The following is a 24,714-nucleotide window of genomic DNA, read 5'->3' as shown; positions in this document are numbered from 1 at the left end:
TACTGCATGAAGGTCGCAGCGATCTGCATGGGATGACATGACATTCTGTGTGCTGTATGTAACTGTTGTTTTGTAAGGGCTCTGACATTCCTCTGAGGCACAGGGCAGCAGGAAAACAAAGGCCGTTGTGTATTGAAAATGTCAGCCTGTGCCTTATATATGACGTCACTAGCAGGGACAGGGGGGACAGAGGCGCCACTCTCAGTGGATGTGTTGCGTTTTCACTTGTGGTATTCACACATGTCTATCTGTATATTTATTAATTTTCATTAGAATGTGTCCAAACAGCTGTCAGCATGTTGGGATTGAATGACTTTACGGATCAAAACATGAGATCACGAAAAATTTCTTATTATCAGTGTACGTGTGTGTGTGTGTGTGTGTGTGTGTGTGTTCGACTAAACCTTGCACACCTTCTATACCTTTATGCAACAACTCTGTTCAACCGGGTGGCAGTCAGAGGTCCTCTAGGAGTAAAAGATTCCCACCATGCTCTAATGACCTGCTGAACCTTATGGCAGCGTCTGGGAGGAACGTACACGAATGGCAGTGTCCTCCATCAGGAGAGTGATTGTGCAGGCTGGTGGTATGTCAGGACAGCATTCAGCCGCGCCCTAAGATATAGCGTGGCCGCGTCTTCTTGCTGAGAACTGCACGCTAAACAAGGCTGTTGCGAACGAGGCTGTCTTCTTGTTGGATAGTGCAAGGCCTCCCCATAGTTAACTATAGGAATTCCCTCGCTGCTCACAGGAAGTATGTCATTGATGTAGAGGCAGAAGAAGACACTGGCAAAAATGCTGAACTCGGTTTTGATGAAGGCGATAACGACGGCATGGATGAACAATGAACGAGGAGCCAAAGGAAGCGTTATCGAACACAGTGAGCGGAGAAGTGATGGTGATGAAGGAGTCATTGACGAAGGAACTTACCAAGGTGTTAAGGAAGGAGCTGAGAGGATCTGACAGGTAAATAAAGTCAATGCTTCAATAACAAAGCATTTTTATTCTCTTGAACCAGATGTCGTTTCTGAGGTCACTGTCCTGTACATGAGCGGCATCCTGGTCAAACCATCTTCAATTAGCACGCCCTTCTTTCACAATGAAGGTGCGTTTATTTATTTTCTTATTTATTTATTTCAACTAAAGCTGCCCAGGAATGGAAGAGGCGGCAATGAATAGTGGCACACGCGTCATGCATGCCCATGGACACGCGTGAGCAGCGCCTCTTCAGATCAATCCTCACTGACTGTTTTCGCTAATAAAGTATCATGGTCAAGAAATCACTTCTCTTAAGCCTAATGGCGTGACATGCAATAGGGAACGGGAAGGCATGGAGAGCTGTCCATCAGGACACATGTACAGTACGTTCGGAGGTAGGGCATCGTTCAGGTGAATGGCATGTCCATGGATGCTGGGAAGGCAGGCGGCGCATGTCACTAAACTATAAACTCACTATAACAAAATGTCTTCGGACCTTAGCAATAGAATGAGTTAGAATAGAGTGGCATTTACAGACACAGACAAGGCTGTAGAAGCAAACCGTGCCAAAGAGAAAAGACAGATTGTTTCCTCGTTATAATAGATGTGACATGCCACGCACCGCTGTACCGTATAACAACTTCCCAGCAGCTGTAATAGAAAGACATAATATTCATCATCGAGCAATCTAGTTTTATGTATCGTAACTTTAAACTTTAATTTGTCAATCTTGTCCACCCCTTTACGTCCATTGAGTTCTGACAGGTCATTTATCTTTGTCACTCCTCGGCTCCATTCCCTCCCCAACCCTTGCTCTTCCCTCCGCGGTAAGGTCGAGGCTTCCACCCACACCTTCAGCGTTCAGGGATAGAAGAACGCCGGCCTGCGTCGCTGTGCAGTGCAGTGTCCTCTGAGTGGGCGGCAAACGCGTGTCTGCAGCTGCCCGTACACCACACACCACCCTCCTTTCCCTCCCCTGCCCCTCGCCCGTCCCTCACCGCCACATTCCTGTCCCTCCCTTCCCGCCCACCACCACATTCCTGCCCACGCCCCGCGAAGGCTATTATAACATCTTGGGAGTCGCGCCGCGGTCCTGTGGCGAGAACCTGTTGTAAGCACGCGGGATCAACGACGGAGGCGGGGGCGGTGGGCGGAGATTTATTCTTCCAGGCACACAGTGTACACCAAGGAACTGTACTCACATATACATGCATAATCGCGGACATGCACGCCGCTTATGACTTTCCCATGATTCGCGGACATGCACGCCGCTTATGACTTTCCCATGATAAAAAATTGTCTGTCGTGATGCTCAGCGTGTCTTCTTTGTCAGTACACAAGGACAGCTTGAACCTAGACATAACTCAGTCTCGGGAAAAGTTGATACTTTCTCATCCACTTTTCTATGTGGAGAGCAAAGGAGATTTAAAAAAGAGAATTCCCGTGTGTAGGTACAACTGGAAAGCAGCATCAGGTGGGCAGTGGTCGGGAGTCCTTCACTCTGTCGCCAGGCTTAAGATTCCACGGTAGATTAGATTACAGTAGTAATAATGTTATATGATAATACTTTTCTCATTCAACACTCATTCAGTTCATTTTCAGTTTCATGAATGAAAATTCTCATTGTTTGGTACGTAGCCAACAGCAACTATTTATTTACACTCAAGCAAACATTTGTGAGAATTATTAGTCTTTCCCATTCTTGGGAAACATATGCGATGGAAATAATGTAGAAACAACAAATAAAAGCTGTATGTCAATTATCCACTATAAGTACTTGCTTATTTGAAGTAAGGGAGTTAACAGGAAGATTCTGTAGCACTTAGTAGAATTTGATCGTATATCAGGGCGGCGCGGAGGCTCAGGGCGGCCAGGGCGGCGCGGGGCGATGCTGGGGAGCGAGGAGGAGCCGCGGCACGGTGAGGTTGTGTCGTCTATGGCTGTGAGAAAGGAGCGGCCATGTTTTGATGCTGAGATGACAAATACAGGATAAAATGCCCAGCTGTGAGCCCAAGACACGGTTTATACCAGCCACGTGTGCTTGGACGTTACTTCTAGCCTGCACCACTCTGTTCTTCGTCTACCCGTGAGTATGGAGCGAGATATGAGACGCCAAGCCCGCCAGCACACTGATCCCCCTAGCCTGTCAGCTTTGTAAACAGGTGTACATTGGTGTGGGAATGGGGTTATTATGCCCTCCATGCACACCCGTAGGGTTCTCAGTGTGTCAGGGTGGGGAGACGCTGTCCTACTGGCGCCTTTTGCTGCTGCCTGTTGGTGTGGGAAGCAGAAAACAGTACACACTGGCTGGCTATGCTATCTTGAACCCACCCGCCTTCCTTCTCTTCATCCTGCTGGGCTCTGTGTATCTTTTTCCTCTTTCTATTGTGTTATGTTTATTAGTGTCTGTCTCTTCCTCCTTCCTGTGTTATGTGCTCAGTTTCTTCCTTGTGCTGTATTCTATGTATTGCCTCTTCCTTCATATCCTGTTATGTATATCTTCCTCCTCATTCTTTTTGTATTTTGCTAAATCCTCCCTGCAATGCTTTGTGTATAATTTTGTTTTGACGGTATTATAATTTCTGTTCAGCAGCTTCTCTTTTTCCTACTCGTGTTTTGTTTGGTTGAGATCACTTTTTCCTGCTCCTCTTTGCTTATGTGTTTTGTGTGGCTCAGACATTCATCTTCCACACTTTAACTTATTAAAGCACTCGAAGCCAAAGGCTTAAAGCTGGCAAGGACTATCTTAGTTTTGAAACCTTGATGTAATCATAAATATTTTACAGCAGTTATAATTTTATGATTATTATACTTGAGATTTTTTTTTTTTTTTCATTGTTTTATTTTTTCTCGTTGGTTCAGTACTCAGGGATCAGAATAGTTGGTTTGTACTGGTTGCCCAGTGTCAAGGTTTCAAATTGTGTTGTGTAGTTTTGCTTCATTAATTTCCTGTGAGTGATTCAGCCCAAACCCTATTTTGCTGTTACAAATTATGTTCTGCATGTGAAATGGGTAGCTTTTGTGTACTTGAGCACTGCTCCATTCACTGCACTCAGTACTGGGAGCTCACCATCATCTGACTGACACCTGTGAGGCAGTCGTGTTTATGCTCTCTCCAAGCACTCTGCATGCTGGCCAGGACATTACAAGCAACTATAAGCTTAGCAAATCCTTATTGTTTAATCACTTCCTATCAAACCTTATTTTAAGCAAATAGACAGGACAATACTAATAGAAGAAAGGATCTCAACACACAGGTCAATAGTATGTATCAGGTTTGATGTTTCAAACATTATAGGATGTAAAGGCAGGCAAAAGTAAGAATATCAGCATACACAGGTAACTGATGTCAGGTTTCATTGTATTATGTTATAGGAGTTATAAGAGTGGTAGGAGTAATGATCTTGGCACACCTTGGGCTAGGTCATTGTTATCATGTTTTGTTGTTTCAGATGTTACTCTCTGTACTTAAGATGGGGCATCTACGTCCCTGTGTATCAGGGTGTCGTCACACTCTTTGTGGTGCTCAATTTCTCTTTAGCTACATTCATGGATCCTGGAGTTATACCAAAAGGTAAGACATGGTGTTAGTTTCCTTTTTGTTACTGTTATGTGACTCATGTTCCTGCTGAGTAATATTTGTTAGAGTGTGTGTCTGTGTATGTGTGTGTGTGTGTTTAATAATAATAATAATAATAATATATGGTTTATTAGGAATTGCAGTACATACATACTGAAAATATACATATGGGGATTGGGGGAAGGCTTAAGATTATGTGTGTGTGTGTGTGTGTGTGTGTGTGTGTGTCCAATACTTAAGGCCAATGCTTCGGGACCATGAATGGTGTGATTTTGATTTTCGTCATCTACATGATTATTAAGTGTTGTTTCTTCTGTGTTTCTCCTAAACAAAAAAAAAAAAAGAAAATAATAATAATAAAAAAATAAATTAATAAATGAAATAGATAAAAAGATAAAATAAAATGAATTTGCCTAAGTTGTAGAGAAAGAAACATCTGGTTGATTACTTTCACAAATATAAACTCTTTATATCCTGCACTGTTGTATACCAGTGAATGTTTGATAACACATGGTTCTATTTTAAACACAAGACATCCTTGGTTTTTTATTTGATGTAAAAGGGGACTGGCCTAGGTCAACACAAAGGGCTCACTGAAGGTTCCACTCCCCAAAAAGTGTTGTCAAAGAGTTTTATCCAAAGTTTGAGGATAAGTGTACTGCTAATTCTACTCTTAATTACTTGTCCTTCATCTGAGTGTCATATGCTGATGATTTTATGATAACCTGTCATCTTGTGTTCCTACTTTTCCTAATTATTCAATCTTCACCTAACTGAATGTCACTGTATCTCTCTGCAGCCTCAACAGACGAGGACCGGGATGACGACTTCCGTGCGCCATTATACAAAAACGTAGAAATAAACGGCATCACAGTGCGCATGAAGTGGTGCGTCACATGCCATTTTTACCGGCCCCCACGTTGCTCACATTGCTCAGTTTGCAACCATTGCATTGAGGTAAGGCCATACCCACTCCTCCGTGCCTCACTGCTGGCTCTCCTACTTGGCTTCATAGTGTGTGTGTGTGTGTGTGTGTGTGTGTGTGTGTGTGTGTGTGTGTGTGTGTGTGTGTATGTGTGTGTGTGTATTTACCTAGTTGTAGTTTTACAGGGCCTGGGCTTTATGCTCGTGTGGCCCTGTCTCCATATCTACACTTATCCAATCTTACTTTAAAAGTATGCACACTCGTTGCAGACACTACTTCTTCATTTAAACTGTTCCACGTCTCAATACATCTTTGCGGGAAACTATATTTTTAACATCTCTCAGACATCTTCCTTTTCTCAGCTTTTTACTATGCGATCTTGTGCTTCGAATGTCATATTCTTCTCCCAGGATCAGTTTCTCATTATCCACTTGGTCCATTCCGTTGATCAATTTATAAACTTGTATCAGATCTCCTCTCTCCCTTCTTTGTTCCAGGGTTGATAGATCCATAGCCTTTAGTCTCTCCTCATATGTCATCCCTTCAAATTCTGGAACCATTCTTGTATCCATTTTTTGTAGTCTCTCCAACTTTCTTATGTGTGTGTGTGTGTGTGTGTGTGTGTGTGTGTGTGTGTGTGTGTGTGTGTGTGTGTGTGTTTAGTCACATTCATCAGGTTATCAAACTTTATCTGCTGATGTTAATTGACCACTATTGATTAATAAATGATGTTGAATGAATTACTTTTGGGTGATTTCACTGAAATCCTAGTGTTTAATATTTTTTTTTTAATTTATTTATTTTTTTTATTGATTCATGAAATGAAATTTCATTTGGTAGAGAGAACATGTTTTCCTTGCCACAGATACTTGTCTTGTGTTTTGTGTTCCGAGAAGAATGTGGCTGTCAAGACTGGAGACATTACTTTGCTGACATTTTTTTTTTTTTTTTACTATCCACTAGTGTGAGAATGGTTAAAGAGTGCAGTAAGAAGAGGTGAATGGTTTTGTGTAATGATTTATTTTTTTGTTCATTATTTATTCATACTTAATTTTTTACACATGATATGAGGAAAGATTTGGCTAAAAATATTTATTCTCTTTGCAGACGTTTGACCATCACTGCCCGTGGGTCAATAATTGCATAGGTCGAAGGAACTATCGCTATTTCTTCATGTTTCTCTGTTCACTCAGCATTCATATGATCTCCATCTTTGCATTTTGTCTTGTCCATGTACTGGAGAGAAAAGATAACCTCACTGAAGTTAGGACTATAATAAGGTGAGTCTTTCACTGTCTTAGGAAGTAGTTTTCATTACCAAATTGAGTAAACCTTTTATGTTTGTATAATTATAGTAAGTCCTGTAATCTTCACTTGTTTATAGGAGGAAAGAAACACTGATGTCTTTATTTTCTGAGAGGTCATGAGCTATAATCTAGGTGCTTCAAGATTTAGAATAGCTGTTCGTGGAAACTGGAGAGGAAGAGACAGATAGCTTTAAGGTGGTGGCCAGTGGTACATATGATACCATTTTAACTTGAGTGAGAAGCAGAATAATGCCCAGAAATATTCCTCTGACCCCAATACACTCCCACAGATTTACTAACAGTCCTGCAGAGTCAATGGTTGTAAGGTCAGTGCAGTGCAGGTAGTTAGTCAGTGCAGTAGTGTGTAGGTGGAGAGCAAGTAGTAGTAAAGGTGCCACATCAGCCAACTCTCACAGCTGAATCTCCAGTTGTGTCTGTAGCTTTGTCTATCCATAGCTCGTGAAAGTAAAAGTAAAAACCTGCCATAATTTATTACTGAATTGGGACCAAAGTATATACTGTGAGGTAGCTTGAATTTTTAGTAGACTTGAATATATATATTTTTTCTTTTTTAGTATTGGTGAAGTAATGATATGAATATGTATGCTTTAAAGGTTATTGAACAGTTTCTCCTCCTCCTTAAGCAGTTGTTGCAAGATGTGTGTATTTGTCTCTGTGTGTTGTTGTATTGTATGTGTTTAATTGTTGAAGTAGGTAAAATTGTGCTATACTTGAATGTGTGTGTGGAAATGAAGTGTGTGAGGGTGAGATAGGAAGGCTGAGAGTAGTGCTTTGTGATAAGATAAGGGAAGCTTAAGACTTGACTTTAGACAAGAAAATGATTGGAGGTCCCTGGTTTCAGATGAAGAGGTGACTTAGCAGGACTCTTAGGGCTTTTTATATAAGGGAGAACATTGCTCAATGACGCACTTGCACATTCAAGGTGTGTCATGGAGACAAAGATTATTATTATTGTGAAGTGATTTTTTTTTTTTTTTTATTTATTTATTTTTTTCATGTAAGAATGGGGAAAACTGTCCATTGGCAACAAAAAAATAAAACAAAGATGCCCACTTAGTTGCCAGTCCCTATGCAATTGTGAAGTTTAAAGGTCTTAGCAAACCATCATAATTCAGAAACAAAGATTACAGTTGTGAAGTTTAAATCTTAAATATCTATATTGATTCAGAAATCTAGGAAATATGTGTATGAACTTTAGAGATCTTAGCAGCTATTACACCAAAAGCAAAGATTGTATTAATTTAGTTTGGAATATCTGTTGTCTGTCGTAGCAAAATACACAGATGCCTTTGAAGTATAGGTCAAGTATGTAGGTAAAAGTTTGAGGATTGACCTAAACACAAAGATTAGGTTCCTTTGGTAAAAATTCTGGAATCCAAGCATTATAGGAAAGGTTACTAGCAATTTATTCATTATGACTAGTAAACAACACAAATCTTTACCAATTACTAAGCATTGAAGTAAATATGGGAATGAATGTGTGTGTGTGTGTGTGTGTGTGTGTGTGTGTTAGTATTCACCTCGGTCGCCTGCTGGTCACCCAGCCAGTCTTCCCCATTACGGAGCGAGCTCAGAGCTCATAGACTGATCTTCGGGTAGGACTGTGTGTGTGTGTGTGTGTCTCTGTCTTTGTCTTTGTCTTTTAAAGGAGAATGTGAAATAAAAAACACCAGTGGGACAGTAGGTGTATGTATGTGTGTGTGTTTGTGTTAACCTCTGTGTGAGGACAAATATTTCACACTTTGATTAACTGACTGAACAATGAAGGGGGAGTTGCTCTCTCTCTCTCTCTCTCTCTCTCTCTCTCTCTCTCTCTCTCTCTCTCTCTCTCTCTCTCTCTCTCTCTCTCATTTCCATAAAGTGTGGTTATTTAATATTGTAACATCATTCCATTACTGGTGCAGCACTGTAAGTTTTATGTATATTTTGGTTAGATAGATTTAAGAAGTAGGTGCCCCTACATATAGGTGGTTGACCCACATACAAGATATTCAATAAAATAGATATGGTATATCCAATACAACCCTCTGTTTTCTGGTGGTGGAAGTTGATGGATCTATTTGGTGTGTCCCTGCAGTATGGTAGTGATGGGGGTGATTGCCTTGCTCCTTATCCCCATCCTGGGCTTGACGGGGTTCCACATGGTGCTGGTCAGTCGGGGGCGCACCACCAATGAGCAGGTGACGGGCAAGTTCCGAGGCGGCTACAATCCTTTCTCTCGCGGTTGCTGTAAGAACTGTTGCTTCATCCTTTGTGGTCCTCAGTATCCAAGGTAAGTGTTCTGTCCGTGTCTCTAATGCAAGAGGTAACAAGTATTCTTGATTATTCATCTATTTTTCTGGTAAATTGGAACTTCCTGCTTGCTTCTGTATTTATCCCTCTTTATGACTTAATTCTTTGAGAAGTGAGATTTCAAGACACTGATCTCTCAATTTTTTTTGCTCCTTGTTCTTGTTTTTGGCCTTGTCCAGCACTCCTCACCCCCCTGACCAGTGGATGGGACTTCAGGTGTATGTTGAGGGTGGGGTGTCTGAGTGTGCTGAAGGCTGTAATATTCTTTACCTCCCATCTCACTCAGAGGTATCTAATGAATTCTTGTATACCATTGTCATGCCATTATTTTATCAAAGAGGAGCAGTGGATGTTTATAAGTAGTCATAGGTGGGTGAAAATTTAAAGAAAGTTTTGATCATTCTTGATGAGAGGATGATTTCAGTACTGGAAGATCTTTCCGAAGGCCTGTTATCACCTAAAGGAAAGACACGATGTAACTGTTCATCAAGTAGCTTCCTTTGGCATGAAGAAGACTTTTACTAGTTTAGGAATATATGTAGTGATATATATATATATATATATATATATATATATATATATATATATATATATATATATAAGTGACATGAAAATGTCCTTAATGGTTCCAGAAGAAAAAGATAGTTTCATAGCCCTATAGCTTTATTGCTCCCAAAAAGTGGTGTTGAAGCTCTCTCTTGGCATCCCTGAAGCTTGTTGAATTTTTGGCATCATTGTTGAGGGTGACTGACACAGACCTTGCCTTATTGCAGCATAAAGAGACCTGCCAAGTACATAGGGAGGTATAGGTTCAACCCATCATCCAGCCCGCCAGCCCCAGTGTCCACCATCACCAGCCACAGTCAAGTGCGTGTGTACATGGACAATGGTGTTCAGGCACCCAACTCTACTGCCTACAGCCAAGTGAGTACCCACTTTCCACTCATGCATTCATACAAATGTGCCTACACATGTGTCATTCATGGGAGGGTGCTGTGGGAGCATTGTGGCAGTGCTGCTTGCCTCCTCCCTGTCCCCGTCACTCGCTAAGGGCATCTGTTCCCCAAGTGTGTGCTTTCCCCCAAGTGGGTATGAATAGGATGTGTGGTGTGTGCTAGTGTTTGGTTCATTCTGCAGCCAAGAGTGAGTGCAGTGTGGCCACAGCAGTCCCTCCTTATCCTGTGCAATGTGTGCCACTGAGTGAGCCATCACTCACCACACCAATGTTGTGGATGAGCAAAGGATATCTTGCTTTATTAGATCTGCCATTCAAAAATATATGAGTAGGTGCTCTAATCTTACTTTAGTCTAGCTTGGTATGATAAGATGGCTTCTTAATTGTCAGTTAGTAAAATAATGCAAAATAGATCATTCTCCTTGGGGATTACAATTTCCATCATCATTCTCAAATGTATCTGACTCATTGATTGATACTCATTATGCATTCTCGCAACAGACTAAGCACTTAGGATATGTAGGGCATTCTTTGTTTTGACTGGCTTGCTCTAAGGATACAGCATTGAATGTTCCTCATGCATTTTCAGACTTCTAGGAGCTTGAGGGAGAATACAAAAGAAGTGATACATGAAGTAGAAATTTTCTCATATACAAATTAATAACACATTGGCAGAGTTTAGTTTTAGCAGCAAAACATCATTAGTATTTTCTTGCTATAAATACTTAACAATGCAGGACAATTTTTGGAAGCATTCAATATTATATTATATTAGAGAAGTAATAGTTAGTTATTTGTCTTTGGATCAGATTATCATTTCAAACCTTGCTTTCTCACTCATGGTCTGCAGGGAATAGTCACATGGCCTGCAAAGTTCTGGAGGAAATGGCTTGTGTAGTATCATCAGTCTTGGACCTGGGAAGTCTTAGCCAGGACTAAACAATAATGAACAGGCTTTTTCTCTGTGAACATTAAATAACTAGTATCTTGAGTCTAACAAAATCTCTTCCCCCAAAAATAAGATAGAAATAATAAAAATTATATTAATGATAATTATAATCATAATTCATCAGTCATTTACTATCATAGAAGCTGCCTTTTACACTTAACATTGACAGTTGCTACTGCATTGAATTTTAAGAGTTCACAAAAAGAAAAAAGAGGTTGACTTGGCATTATTTTTTGCTTTAATTTTTTTTTAGGGATTGGGTTTGAGTTGCAGTGAATTGCTTGTGAGTTGCTTGGTGTGTTTGCTCCATCGCTGGGGTGTGTGTAGCCCTGAGTCTGTGGCAGTGAACAGACTGGGCAGACCCTTGAGGAATGTTTTTATGTGTGTTTGCTTGTAATCTGAAGGAAAATCATCTGATTGGATTTGTATATTTAAGTACAGATTGATTTTAAGAACTTTTGGAAAAACATTTTGGTTTGCTTGGTAAACAGAAGCAGAGGTGGTTGCAATACAAGAAATTTGAGAAACTTGAAATTTTGTATATGAAAAATGCTTGGTGAAAATTACTAGTGTATATTTATCTATATTCATCTATAAATCAGTTATCTAGGTATGTCTATTTTATTTGTCTATTTATCTAGTTTTCTGTTAATCTGTCTGTGTACCTACTTTTCTGTGTGTCTTTCTGTCTAATTCTGTCTATCTTTCTATTTATCTGTATATCATTTAGTAGATATCCACCATTACCTATCAATGCTGTCTCTCCCTCCAGCAACTTCATCCTGAGGTGTTCTCTTTGCTTCTCACATTTCTGGAAGTCTTTCCTTCACACCACTCTCTCAGTTGCTCTTGTAGAGGCAGGACAGTTAGAGCCACCCATGAGATCACCTGGGCCTTGGTGTTCATGGTGCTTACTGGTGGCCTGACTAATGATGTGTTAGAGAAACCAGCCACTGTGATGGTCCTGGCACTGGTGTAGTCCTCATCATTGTCTTCATTATGATCACCATCTCCATTACCACCATTATCACTACTAGCACTACCATCATCACTTCTACATTTCCTCATGCCAAGTGCAACAGAAACATCCAAATTCCTAAGAGAGATATGATCTGTCCAGTAACAGATTTCACTTTAGTTTCAATCTTTAATTGTTGCAGTGCTTTGTTTGGTATTAAGGCAGCATATTAGTTGTAATACTAATTAACATCATATTGTTGATATATATTGGTCATTACAGCTCAACACTCATCATGCATCTGGTGAAAAAGTTAGTATCATTGTATCATTCAGCATCATCATCTCCCATGTGTCAGAAGTAAAGGCTGTACAAATGCTGTGGCTGTACCATACAGTAATCTCAGTGTGTTAAGGACAAAGTGTGTTGGGGCTTAGCAAGGATGAGGGAAGTGAGGGAGGAGTGAAGTGAGTGCCTCTAATTTTCTAACTTACTATTGATCAAGAAAAAATATTAGATTGTTTAATATGGGGTAAAAAGAATGAAACAGTGCATGCATGGCAGTCTGATGTTGTGTTATGAAGAAAAAAAAAAAAAAAAAAAAGATAAAGGAAATTATAAAATGTGCTTGAACAAATATGTTCTCTTCGGGTGTTTATTCTCTAAGAATATGAATTGAATTTCAGCTAATGGAATCTTTTATACTGCAGATTTACTCTCCTGCCATTTCTTTTCCATAATCAGTTATTAATTTTTGATTGGTAAGGATTAAAGAGGAGATCATTGTATAGACATGAAGGTGATGTATTTGTGTTGAGGCCACTGGTGATTCACTCCTACCATGTAGAGTTAACACTAATTTTAACTTTTGGTGATCTGCCATCCCGTGCATGTCACTGCCTCTGGGGGTTCATTACTAGCTTTTATAACCCGACCTTAATACTTAGCTGTCAGTTGGCAGTGGGAAGAGAGTAAAGGTAACACTGCTGCCTACACTCACCTGTGCTACTGTGCCCTGGCCTACCCAACAGGCTGCTAACAGGTCATACTTCATTTAAAGAATAACACCTGAAACTAGTGACTTACTGAAACTGCTTTGGGAATAACAATTATACTGCACTCCATAGCTGTTGATAGATCATGAATCTCAATTCACTATACCATAGAAGTTAGGAATGAGGTTTGTGAGGCAATGGAGAAGGTTAAAGTGCAAATTAGGTGTTAATAAAGATTTATCCTAATAAAGCAAAGGGAGGAAAGGTTAGAGATTATATCGAGGATGGAGTGGATAAAACATGAGATAGATATTTTGAAGGATAAAGAACTTTTAGTGTGAAGACTCATGAACACAAGGATGTTGATGGATGCTGGGTGTTGGTTGTCAATGAATGCTGGATATTGGAAGTCTTTTGGATCAGATAAAAGTGCATCAGAATTACTGGGAAGGTGAAGAAATTGTTTGATAAAAGGCCTGGGATTTTTCTTTTCTGTGATAGGACTATATAGAATTCAGGTTAAAAAATGTAAGTTTGTTTGGTGTACTAAGGAAGACTGAATGAAGAGACTAAATGAATGAAAAAAAGGTGAGTGTACATATGTATGAAAGTAGATATGTTTTGTGGCATAGTATATTACTTTATTGCTTATATTGGATGAACTTTCCTTTTATGGGAGTGCCAACTTACATCTGGGAAAGGGCCGGTGTGAAGAGATCTGTAGATACAGTTATGCTAGTAGTCTATAAGAAACATGGCAAACGAGTAGCATTGTTCATTAGTGCCATTGTTTGATTTTTAACCTTTGTACATACTAGTGAACTGTTGACATGACATGAGGAAATCACTAGGTCACCCAGGTCACTGTTGGCCCATCTGTAAGTGATGACTGTGTAGTTTAGTTGATGTTCCTGCTCACAGTCTGGTGCAGTGAAGACTGTGGTGCTCCCATAGACCTCCCTGTGACAACACTACACAGTAAGCACTAGTATGACAGTGCCATTGAGAATAGTGAGACAAAGGGTTGAGCCGCAGTCACTGTGTGGCAGAAGGAGCCAATAACACACTGGACACCACCACACCTCATTTGCTTCACTTGCTTCCTCCTCCCACTCACTGCATACTTAGTGTTGTCTACACATCAGCAGTGCACCTCTCCACACTATGATGCAGAACAGATGTGCTTTTGCTCATCTCATTCCTCTCCACCTTTCAGCATATAGATCTTTTCCATTCATTTATTTATTCTTTCATTATGTCTGCCAGTCTGGCAGACACAGTCTCTCTCTCTCTCTCTCTCTCTCTCTCTCTCTCTCTCTCTCTCTCTCTCTCTCTCTCTCTCTCTCTCTCTCTCTCTCTCTCTCTCTCTCTCTCTCTCTCTCTCTCTCTCTCTCTCTCTCTCTCAAGTGTATATAAGACACTGATAAGACCCCAAATCTTTTTTCAATTCTTGTGTGTTTTCAGAAATAGAGGCCAATTTGCTACCTAGATATATGAGCACATGCCATTTTCTCTTTATGTTTATTGAATTGAAGTGATACTTAAGAGAGGAAATAGTGAGTATTATATCTTGAATGAAGAGATTGGTTTTGGGTGAGGGTTACCTGATGTGAGTGTGGTGTTGTGGTACCATACATGTCATGGGTAGAGTGGTGGTGAAGGCAGTGTGAGGGTCGTTCACTTCCTTAATGAGTGAAGCTGTTGAGTTGAAGGATTGGGGTAGGTCTGCATGGCCATAAAACTGGTTTTTGTCCTACAGGATACGGCAGGCTTGATTGCTCAGGATAACGTAAGTATTTTTGCATGCCAGTCCATCTGAGGTGCATGGTGGTGGGTCATGCAGTATTATGTTGTGCCCCTAGCATGTTCCTTTATTAGTAATGGTACATGGGCAGTGCATGCCAAGGTGCATGGAATTTGGTAGTTCTCATTTCACTTATGGTTCCATCCACCCTGCCTTGCTTCCATTTCCTCCCCATCCCAACCCCTCCTGCTGGCCTCTAACTCCCTGTCCCCCTCCCAGTCATCCCACCTCCTCCTAGTCCACTACAGGCTCTCACCCTCCCAGGCGAGCCACTGGCAAACTGAAGTGCTGTTCCTCAGTGAAAAGAGGTGCTGCCTAAGGCTGTCAAGTTCAGGTCACAAAGGGGAGCAATTTTGTCCATGTGCCAAGGTTTCACAACCTGTGCTGGCCTTGTGCCTTGTACATTGGATATATATAATTTTGGAGATAGAGGAACGGTTGTCCTGAAGAGTAATGATGGTAATGCTGTAAGTACCTGGATAGTGAAGCGGTACTGTTAGTAATGTTTCTCTTGAGTGGCTTTGTCGGGTAGTGTTATGCTGTATGTAGAAGGTTGTTTGGAACGCTCTAACCCTGTGGACAGTAAATAGTTTGGTCAGTGCTACGGTGTCACCTCTGGTGAATGCAGGGCAAATAGACTCTCCTATTCTGCTTATATGGTTTTGAAAGCTCTTGCTGTATGGTATCATATTTGACATAAAAAAAAAAAGAGAGGCAATTAGCATGCCATAGTACTTGTGGTCAAAATTGCCACTGTCAGCAACCTTCAAAGAACTACTGGCCTGGGGAAGATGCTCAAAACATAAAGTCAGCGGTATAAAGGCTCGGTTGTTTGCCTGATGTTGCAGATGGTGGCTGTGCCTCACCCTGATCCCAGCAGCAGGTGGCTGCAAACCACCGTATAGCCTTGCTTCCCTCGTTAGTGCTCAACCTGTGCTCCATCGGGCATATCTGACCACCACACAGGTGAGTTTTATGCCAGTCCCACAGTACCAGTGCCTCCGCCCTTTTCTCTGCCCTTGTCTCTCCTGTCCTTCCCTCACCTCTCATTTCCTACCATCTCTCTTTCTCTCTCCTGTGCAGACTGATGTATTCTTTTGCTTCCCTTCTCTTTCATTGCTTAAATTTTCCAATGCCTTTATTTTTCCTTTTTCTGAATGATTCATCCCATATACAGACATAACAATGTTCCTTCCCACAGTAGTCGCTTTCACACAAACAAAATGTCTTCCTCCTGGACCTGTGGATTGGAAAGAACTTTCTTTACAGATAGACACCACATCTCTTTTTCTTCAATCCGCTTTCATTGTGTGTATGAAGTATTAATGCACATCATAGACATTACTTTGTACTGTACTACTGCAGCATTGATGGGTATACTTTGTTAGTACTTGTCACTTCTGATGCATCTGTACTTTACAACATTTTACTCTGAATTCTTGACATGCCTTCAAGTCTGGTGTTTTCAGATACCGATGATGCAGGTAATTCATATCAGTACTAAGCTTTTGTTATAGCACAGGAAAGAATGATGGTGTTATCTGTATCACTTTGTCAAGTCTTTTCCTTTCTCACACAAGAATATAAAAATTTTCTTTAACAGTGTGGATGAGTATGTTGATAAGATTTATCAATTTTCACATGACTTATTTTTGGCCTTTCTACACAAGGTAACTTGTTGTGGCACTCAATATCCTGTGCCTGCCACTTGCCTGTTTGGCAGAAGTAACTAATTGGCATTGCCTCATGTGAAAACCTTCCTTCAGAAATACTGCTTTGTTAAATACGAGTATAAAGAGTTGGTAGCTACATTAAGTTGCCTCTTGTGAAAGGCCCATTCTTTATATGTTATAATGTTGACTATATTTTACACTGACTGTCACCAAACTTGTTTACCCAGCACTTCTTATATTACTATTACTAATATTATCACATCTACACCAACTCGTGACAATCATCCTTGCCTCCTTAATTTTATCATTCTATTATTTGGTCTCCTATCATGGACATTCTGAAACAATATTCTCATTACTATATCTCTTGTCATCATATTTCTTTGCTTAGATGCACTTTTTTCCTCTCCAGACTACTCTTCTTAAGTGTTCTGTAGTTTAATTAAAGAGAGAGGGAGCAAGTGTGTCATCACTGTTTAGATGTGTATTATATCATTATGAGGGAATGGTGTGCTTGTGTAGTATTTGCTATCCATCTAAGGTATTGAATCACTTTTTTTGCCACATAAAAGTACTTTGGGAATGTGTCAATGTATGTAGGTATGTGTTTAAGTATATGTATATGCCTGTCTTCATCTGAATACACCTTGTCAAGTGTGAAAAAAAACTCATTATTTGGGATATGCCAGTACTAGCGAGTGTTTCATGTTGGATTGGTTGTTTCAATCTTAGAATCCCATTTCTGTGTCATCCCATGTTTTGATGATTTGTAGGAGTGACTAAGCTTAGTGCTGTATAGTGATGGTAAGATGAAACAGTGCAATATATTGGTGAGAGAACATTAAGAATATAAGGGAAGCTGCCAGAAGCCAGGAGGCCTATACATGGCAGTTACTGATTAAAACACTTGCTTATATCCATCTTTCATTCCTGTGAATGGATTGACTTGGTCTTCTCTTAAGTCTCCCTTTTGACCTTGTACTAACAACATGATTACTGAGCTATTCCCGTCATCTACCATTTCATTTGAGAACCATTCTCTTTAAATTCTATGGAATATAAACTCATCAAGCAAGTATTACCTGTATTAGCAGGTAATAGTCTGGGGATCACATTTGATTATCTAGAAAATTGGTTGAATAATGAACTTTTTTCCATGTTTTCATGTCATGATGGATTCTGTTAATTTTAGGGAACAAGAAAGCATCTAAAGCCTAGAAAAAAAGCAGAATGAGGATTTGCATGATTGTGTGCATGTTGTAGGCTTCTATATTTTTGCCTTATGATGTAAAAGCAACCAAGGGAAGTTTTTAGCTTCTAGTGTTGTTAATATTATGTAGTCTCCCATGATGTACAGCTTTAATTACATGGGTTGTTTTTAAGAAACATACTAGTGAGGAGATCTTGTCATTGTTGCTACAATATAGGTTTGAGGAATTTGAGGGTGTGCTGGTAGCAGCACTAGTACATCTTGCAGGTATGGTAGGGAGAAGGAAAGACTATGGATGAAGGAAGGTCTTCAAACACCTTCATGGCAGGTACCAACACACACACACACACACACACAGACACACACACACACACACACACACACACACACAGACACACACACACACACACACACACACACACACACACACACACACACACACACACACACACACACACACACACACACACACACACACACACACACACACACACACACACACACACACACACACACACACACACACACACACACACACACACACACACACACACACACACACACACACACACACACACACACACACACACACACACACACACACACACACACACACACACACACACACAAAGAAAGACTAAAGAAGTTACCATACCTAAACTGGATGAACTACAGAAAAGAAAAAAAAATTGATTGGTGGAGAAATATGTAACGGAATAGATAGATATTTAAGATTTGTCATTTAGGAAACTATTAGGACAATATGACAGACTTCCTAAGAGAAAAGCACAGGTAGACATCATGAAATACTGTTTTCCAAAATAGGTGATAGATCAGCAGGATGTTTTCTAGAGTCACAAGTGTTGTCTGACTTGTATAGGTGACAGGTAGGCATGTTAGAAAGTTTGGTTGAATATCTGTCCTTTCTCTGGGTATCTCATGGAAAGAATGATAAAAAAGCATAAATGAGAGAGAGAGAGAGAGAGAGAGAGAGAGAATCTGTCATTCACTCCTTTCTATCCTTACCTTTTATCATATTTTTGTCAGGTTTCTTCATCAGTATCATCATCATTATGATTATTGCTACTATTACCTACACTTCCACAATTACCACTGCCATTATACCCTGAGTATCAACAGAGTTGGAGTAGTCTTATACTGGGCAGATTTAAAAAAAAAAAAGATAGATATCTCTGACAGATATCCAGTGTGTCATAGTGCTACCCTCATTAACTCACAGTGCAAATGAGTAGAAAGGGAATCCATGATAGAATGAGGCTAGGCTACATCAGACCAATACATGGCTCACTGATAGGACTGGAGACCTCTTAGCCAGAATTTGCTCAGCTTAATGTGAAGTGATCAATTCATCATGTACTTGTTGGATGTATTCATCACAGCATACATTGATTTTCTAATATTATGACTCAAGTTCTTTGTAGGTTTCATTATCATTAACAGGTTAAATACATAATAGAATAAATCTTTGAATAAGTAGCTTGAATTCATTCATTTTCATCTATAAGATATAGTAATGCGGTTATGACTAATGTTCCATCACTGTTCCATTGAAGTGTTTCACCAAGTCATCCTGCCTTAGTCTTGCACCTTTCTGTCTTTATAGGTTTAATCCTCATGACACAAAACCTTCACACTAAACAGTATTTCAAACCTATTCCTTTCCTTTCCCTCATTAACTTACTTTACACTGTTGACATTAGCATGTTGCTCTTTAAGAAAATTTTCCCTTTATTGAATAGTTTAGAGTGCCTTTCCCTAGCCATGATTCATCAAGCAGTGTGGTGGGTGACCTTACAAGCCCCTGACTCACTGAATATATCAGACATTTTTGTTTATTTTAAAGTGTTTTAATTTAGGCATTGCACTATTTTTAAGTACGAGTACATAAGCTATTATTGCATTGGTTCTCTGTATATTTTTGTGTAACTAGGTAGAGAAGATGACTATTTTTGAGTGTTAAGTTACTGTAGGTCATTTTGCTTCCTGGAACAGAACCTCCAGCCTCCAGTGGGGGAGAGGAGGAAGTGTTGAGCCACAGCAAGACTCAAGCTTGCATTGTGTGGTATTGACAGTCACTGCCACCTGCCTTTACTTCATTTAGTGTTGCTTACTTTGGACAATTTTGATTAGTTCTTGTATTTTTTGTATCATTCTCTCTCTCTCTCTCTCTCTCTCTCTCTCTCTCTCTCTCTCTCTCTCTCTCTCTCTCTCTCTCTCTCTCTCTCTCTCTCTCTCTCTCTCTCTCTCTCTCTCTCTCTCTCTCAAAACCCATGTGCCTTCCCATTCACTAGTGGATGTAACCTCTGTAAGTACTAATCATCAAGCTGCAATGGTGTGGTCTGCATGCTTCTGTAAAGATCTAGACACTAGTATAGAATGTGTTGATGAGTTCACTTGTTAGACATTGATGTGACCTTGAGTAATAATACTGTACTACTAAATTCTTCCCCTGAGCTTGATGTGATGTGACTTTTCAATAATTATAGTGACAGCTTGGATGCAGTGAGTATATAATAGAGGAGAGGAGATGATTTTGTGTTCATAGCATGGTTCCATCTTAGTGAAGAAAAGCAGTTACTTGGAATATTCTTTTGAAGGCAAATGCATTTCCTGTTAAGTGTTGCATGCTTACATGTATAGGGCAAGCTTTGAAGGGACAGGAGTTGAAGCAGAGGGTAGTAATCCTTTCTATATATGTTACAAGTCAAGTTTACTACTCTGGAAATAATTCCTAGCATGGATGGCTAGCCTCTTTTTGCTACTGTATATCTCATGTGCCTGGGTGGTTATTGGCATATCCTAATTAAGCATTATGTAGTTGTTACCATTATGATACTCTTGCATCTACTGAAGGAACTGTGATTCATGTGTTGTGTGGCTTAATGAACCTTGTTTTTTTTGTGACGCATCCTGGATGCCCTGTTGTTGGTCTCTAGATTGTTTTGATAAATGTTCTGTATTGGAAGGCAAAGAAAACAGGAGACCAAGTACAGGCATCAGTACTGACTCCCTGAGGCCTTTTACACTTCTTTATACTTATCCTCTACAGGTACATAGCAAAGAAAAACTTCATTGGTCTCTAGATTGTGTTGGCAAATGTTCTCGTGTATTGGAAGGCAAAGAAAGGATAGAAGACCATGTACAGGTATCAGCACTGATCCCTAAGACTTTTACACCTCTAAGTAGACATTTTATATATATATATATATATATATATATATATATATATATATATATATATATATATATATATATATATATATAGTTGCATAGCTGAGGGAAGCTTTGTACCAAGAATGATTTTGAGATCCTCTTATTAGTGCAAATTGAGTTTTGACATTAGGATAGACTCATTTCATGCTGAAGCTGTTCCAGGGTGGTGCCTGAGTGGTCTGCTCATCTGGGGTAGTAAGATGTGATGCAAATCTTATTTGTTGATCAATAAAAGTGAGTGTGTGTGTGTGTGTGTGTGTGTGTGTGTGTGTGTGTGTGTGTGTGTGTGTGTGTGTGTGTGTGTGTGATTCATTGAGAAAACATATAGAGTTCAATAGTCAATTGAAGAGGGGAAAAAAAAAAGGTCAAAAGTGCTAACAAGCGGGTTTGAAGTAACTTAAAGAGAAATGCTTTATGTACAGGTGAGGATTCTCTGGGGGGGGGGTTGGGGGGAAATGAGTTTGTACACTACATAATTGTGTGGTTGTGGAACTGTGTTGTTGTCTTTTTGTATGAAATTTTAATCAACGTTGTGCTAAATGTAGAGATACAGGGAGCTGAAACCCAGTAATGAATGTGAGTGGGGTACACTCACTAAAGGTACTACTTATTGGCAGCAGTGATACACATTAGCAAAAGATTGTATACAGTGTTAAAACTTTCTGCAAGCACAAAAGGCACTAATGTATTGAGTGGATGGACTGCTGTGTGGTGTTAATAGGTGTTGGGAATTGAGTGTGTCGGGAAGTGTCCACCGTGGTATGGGTCACGAGTGGCAATCCAACATTGAAAAGGGAACTACTTTGATATCATATGAATGTCTTGTAAGGTTCCTTTGTTAATGTTTTCATTTTATCTTTGTCTTTATCTAGTAACTTATCACATAAGGGTTTGCAGTGATTTCTGGCGCTGCATTGCCTTCTCACAAGATATTATCATTCTTTCAACCCTTTTCTTCCATTACTGTCCTTATTTTTTCATCACAAAAGAGTCTTTAGTAATTACTGGTCTTGCATTCCTTTCTCACATTCTAGACTCCTTTAATTCTGTCAGCCTTTTCTTTCATACACTAGTATTGCTTTCTCTCTCTCTCTCTCTCTCTCTCTCTCTCTCTCTCTCTCTCTCTCTCTCTCTCTCTCTCTCTCTCTCTCTCTCTCTCTCTCTCTCTCTCTCTCTCTCTCTCTCTCTCTCTCCTTCTTGCACTCACCATAGATGAACACCAGATTTACTCACACTCCAAGTCTCTCCGTCTGCTAAGCAATGCCTGAAATATTCAGTTAAAAACTGAGTTGAAAAACAATTTCCTGAAGTACCATTTTCCACTGAATTTGTTAAATACTGTTTCCATCTTATTTTTTGAGGATGTAAATTTTATTTCAGTGTATTTGTCTTAATTCTTTATTAACAGTTTACAATAAAGTCTTGCTCTCATCTCATTGGTTGCTTTAGGTTTATTCTTGGTCAGATTTTGTTCACAGACATCACAAAATTCTCTATCAGCATCAGTAACATCCGTAAGATGTTCCTCATTCCTTTGCAACTCTTCCTAAGTTTAGTGATTTAGTATTTGTTCAATTTTAAATATTAGTTTCATGTTTTATTCCATGATTCATGTGGATGTCAGTATTTGGTCCAACTCTCCCTTCCTGTGTTATAAGAAAAGTCTGAACACATTGGTTAGTGGTTATGTCATGTGTGTTGGTGCCATTGTTCATTGCTGGCCAGTGTGTCTTGGGGTCTGTGTGTGATCACACTGCCGTAGACACAGGAGGCAGGCTGGCAAAGAGGTGAGTGTGTATTATGAACATCAGTTGAATCACTAAATTTTTTAATACATGTCATAAATTACAAAACACTATAATTATCAATATGATTTGACTCTTGAAAACATTTGTCTCCGAGCATAATTACTCAGAAATGGCCACAGTTGAAATTTATTATCCTTGGTATTTCTAAGTACATATGTATTTCACCTGGAGGGGGGGAAAATCCAGCATTGTTATTACAGTACTGTCAGCCTTGAATATTATGTAATAGTTGTGCAAGCCAGTCAGATGCAACAAGGTTTTTCCACACACACACACACACACACACACACACACACACACACACACACACACACACACACACACACACACACACACACACACACACACACACAGTTTGAGCAGCAAGGCATGCCAATGAGTGTTACATGTTGGCTCTCACAGGTATTGCGGCCGCTGCCCAGCCCCTGCCCCACTATCCAGCAGACACCCTCTTGTAGCCACAACTACCATTACTTTACCATGCGGCCCAGGGATCTGGAGACCTGCCATGCGCTTAACCACATGTAGACACACATAGACACCTTGTCTCCCCATCCATATGCTCTCCTTCCACAGTTGTGCTTGAATATGGACTTGGTTATTTGAGGCATTCCTGTAGATGTGCTGAGGTTTTGGATCACTGCGGGGGGTGTTGAAGTCAAGGGTCGTTTTCTTTATAATTAGTTACTCTTGAGACTTCATGATCACCTTGACAGAGGAACAATCAAGGAATTCACTCATTCTACTCTTAGTCTTAGTTTGGAATTCTTTTTTGCTGGAAGTGGTCTTGGTGTATAACTAGGCACTGTGTGTGTGTGTTTGTGTGTGTGTGTGTGTGTGTGTGTGTGTGTGTGTGTGTGTGTGTGTGTGTGTGTATAATTATTATATTGGCAACATTATTTTAAATTTCTATATAGTCTTAGAGGCCCAATTTATAATGAACAAGAATAGTAGGAATTGAACTTCAGAATTGTTAAAAATAGAATTGGTTGTCGTACAAACTGAGATTTAGCTCCATGGAAATGGATGTGGCTGCATTATCAGTGTGCTGAACTAATGTGTCTACTGTAATTTATCTTGGAAATATTTTTTGTTTTGTGGTAGTCATTGAAATTTGTATTTAATTTTTAAACAAACTGTAGGTCTTTGAATCTAGTGTCCTTGCTACAGATCAACTGACAAAATTATGTTTTCATCAACCAATCATTCTATATAACAGTGATTGAAATGTTAAGACAAGCTATTGCATTGTAGAACAGCTCACATTCTATTCTAAACTGAAATCTTGTGAAATACGATATGAGTACAGTCCCAAGGCAAAATGATGTTAGACAAGGATGTATGAGTTAGCAAAGCCACCAGTGCTGTGCTTTCCACTTTGCACTGGCAAAATGTTGATGCTGAGCTGAAAAGATGCTTACACTTTTGTGGAGCCTTATGAAATCTAATGCAGCTTTCTTGTATGTGTGTGTGTGTGTGTGAGAGAGAGAGAGAGAGAGAGAGAGAGAGAGAGAGAGAGAGAGAGAGAGAGAGAGATCAGATTTTAAAGTTAATTCATTGAAGATTTGAATCCAAGTTAGTATATTAAAACATTCCTTCATTATAATTTCTCAAGCTACTGCAAGTACATGAGACTTGCTAGTAAAGATGTAGACTCAGGCCTTTCAACTGGAGCTCATATTTAGACTAGGCTTGGGCATGTCAAGAGATTTTTGCAATATTATCATGCTTCAACCTATTTTATTATGATGTATTTCTCCTTCAAAATTCATCCCATTGGTAATGGAGAAAAGGAAAAAAAAGAGGGTGGACATGAAACAAAGCATATTGCTTAGCATTGTGCTACTCCTTGTTGAGTTTAGTTGGCTATAGCCCATACCTACTTCTCATTGCTGCATTGTGCACTCCTTGCATTGCCTGTTGATTGCAGAAGGGTTGGAGAATAGATGTCCTGAGATTCTCTGGTTATGTGGACATTTAGCATGCTATATATATTAGTGTCTCAAAAGAAAACTTGACATGGATT

General features: G+C 39.8%; 1 protein-coding gene across 2 annotated transcripts in view; it reads left to right on the top strand.

Annotated features, from left to right (window-relative positions):
• The first annotated feature begins 2,899 nt into the window (after window positions 1-2,899).
• Window positions 2,900-24,714, top strand: part of LOC123513818 (palmitoyltransferase ZDHHC5-like) — a 47,562-nt gene continuing 25,747 nt past the window's right edge. Inside the window, exons 1-7 of one of the 2 annotated variants that reach the window (XM_045271183.1) lie at window positions 2,900-3,063; window positions 4,430-4,551; window positions 5,357-5,514; window positions 6,590-6,762; window positions 8,888-9,082; window positions 9,876-10,026; window positions 14,719-14,748. In XM_045271183.1, the coding sequence (XP_045127118.1) occupies window positions 2,972-3,063; window positions 4,430-4,551; window positions 5,357-5,514; window positions 6,590-6,762; window positions 8,888-9,082; window positions 9,876-10,026; window positions 14,719-14,748 (921 nt within the window). In that variant the 5' untranslated portion in view covers window positions 2,900-2,971. The remainder of the gene's footprint in view (window positions 3,064-4,429; window positions 4,552-5,356; window positions 5,515-6,589; window positions 6,763-8,887; window positions 9,083-9,875; window positions 10,027-14,718; window positions 14,749-24,714) is intronic. The other variant, XM_045271184.1, reaches the window with a different exon arrangement.

The sequence above is a fragment of the Portunus trituberculatus genome, chromosome 37, assembly GCF_017591435.1.
Source record: "Portunus trituberculatus isolate SZX2019 chromosome 37, ASM1759143v1, whole genome shotgun sequence".
Taxonomy (NCBI): Eukaryota; Metazoa; Arthropoda; class Malacostraca; order Decapoda; family Portunidae; genus Portunus; species Portunus trituberculatus.
The sequence above is the reverse complement of the archived record's forward strand: the minus strand, read 5'-3'. Positions and strand labels throughout refer to the sequence as shown.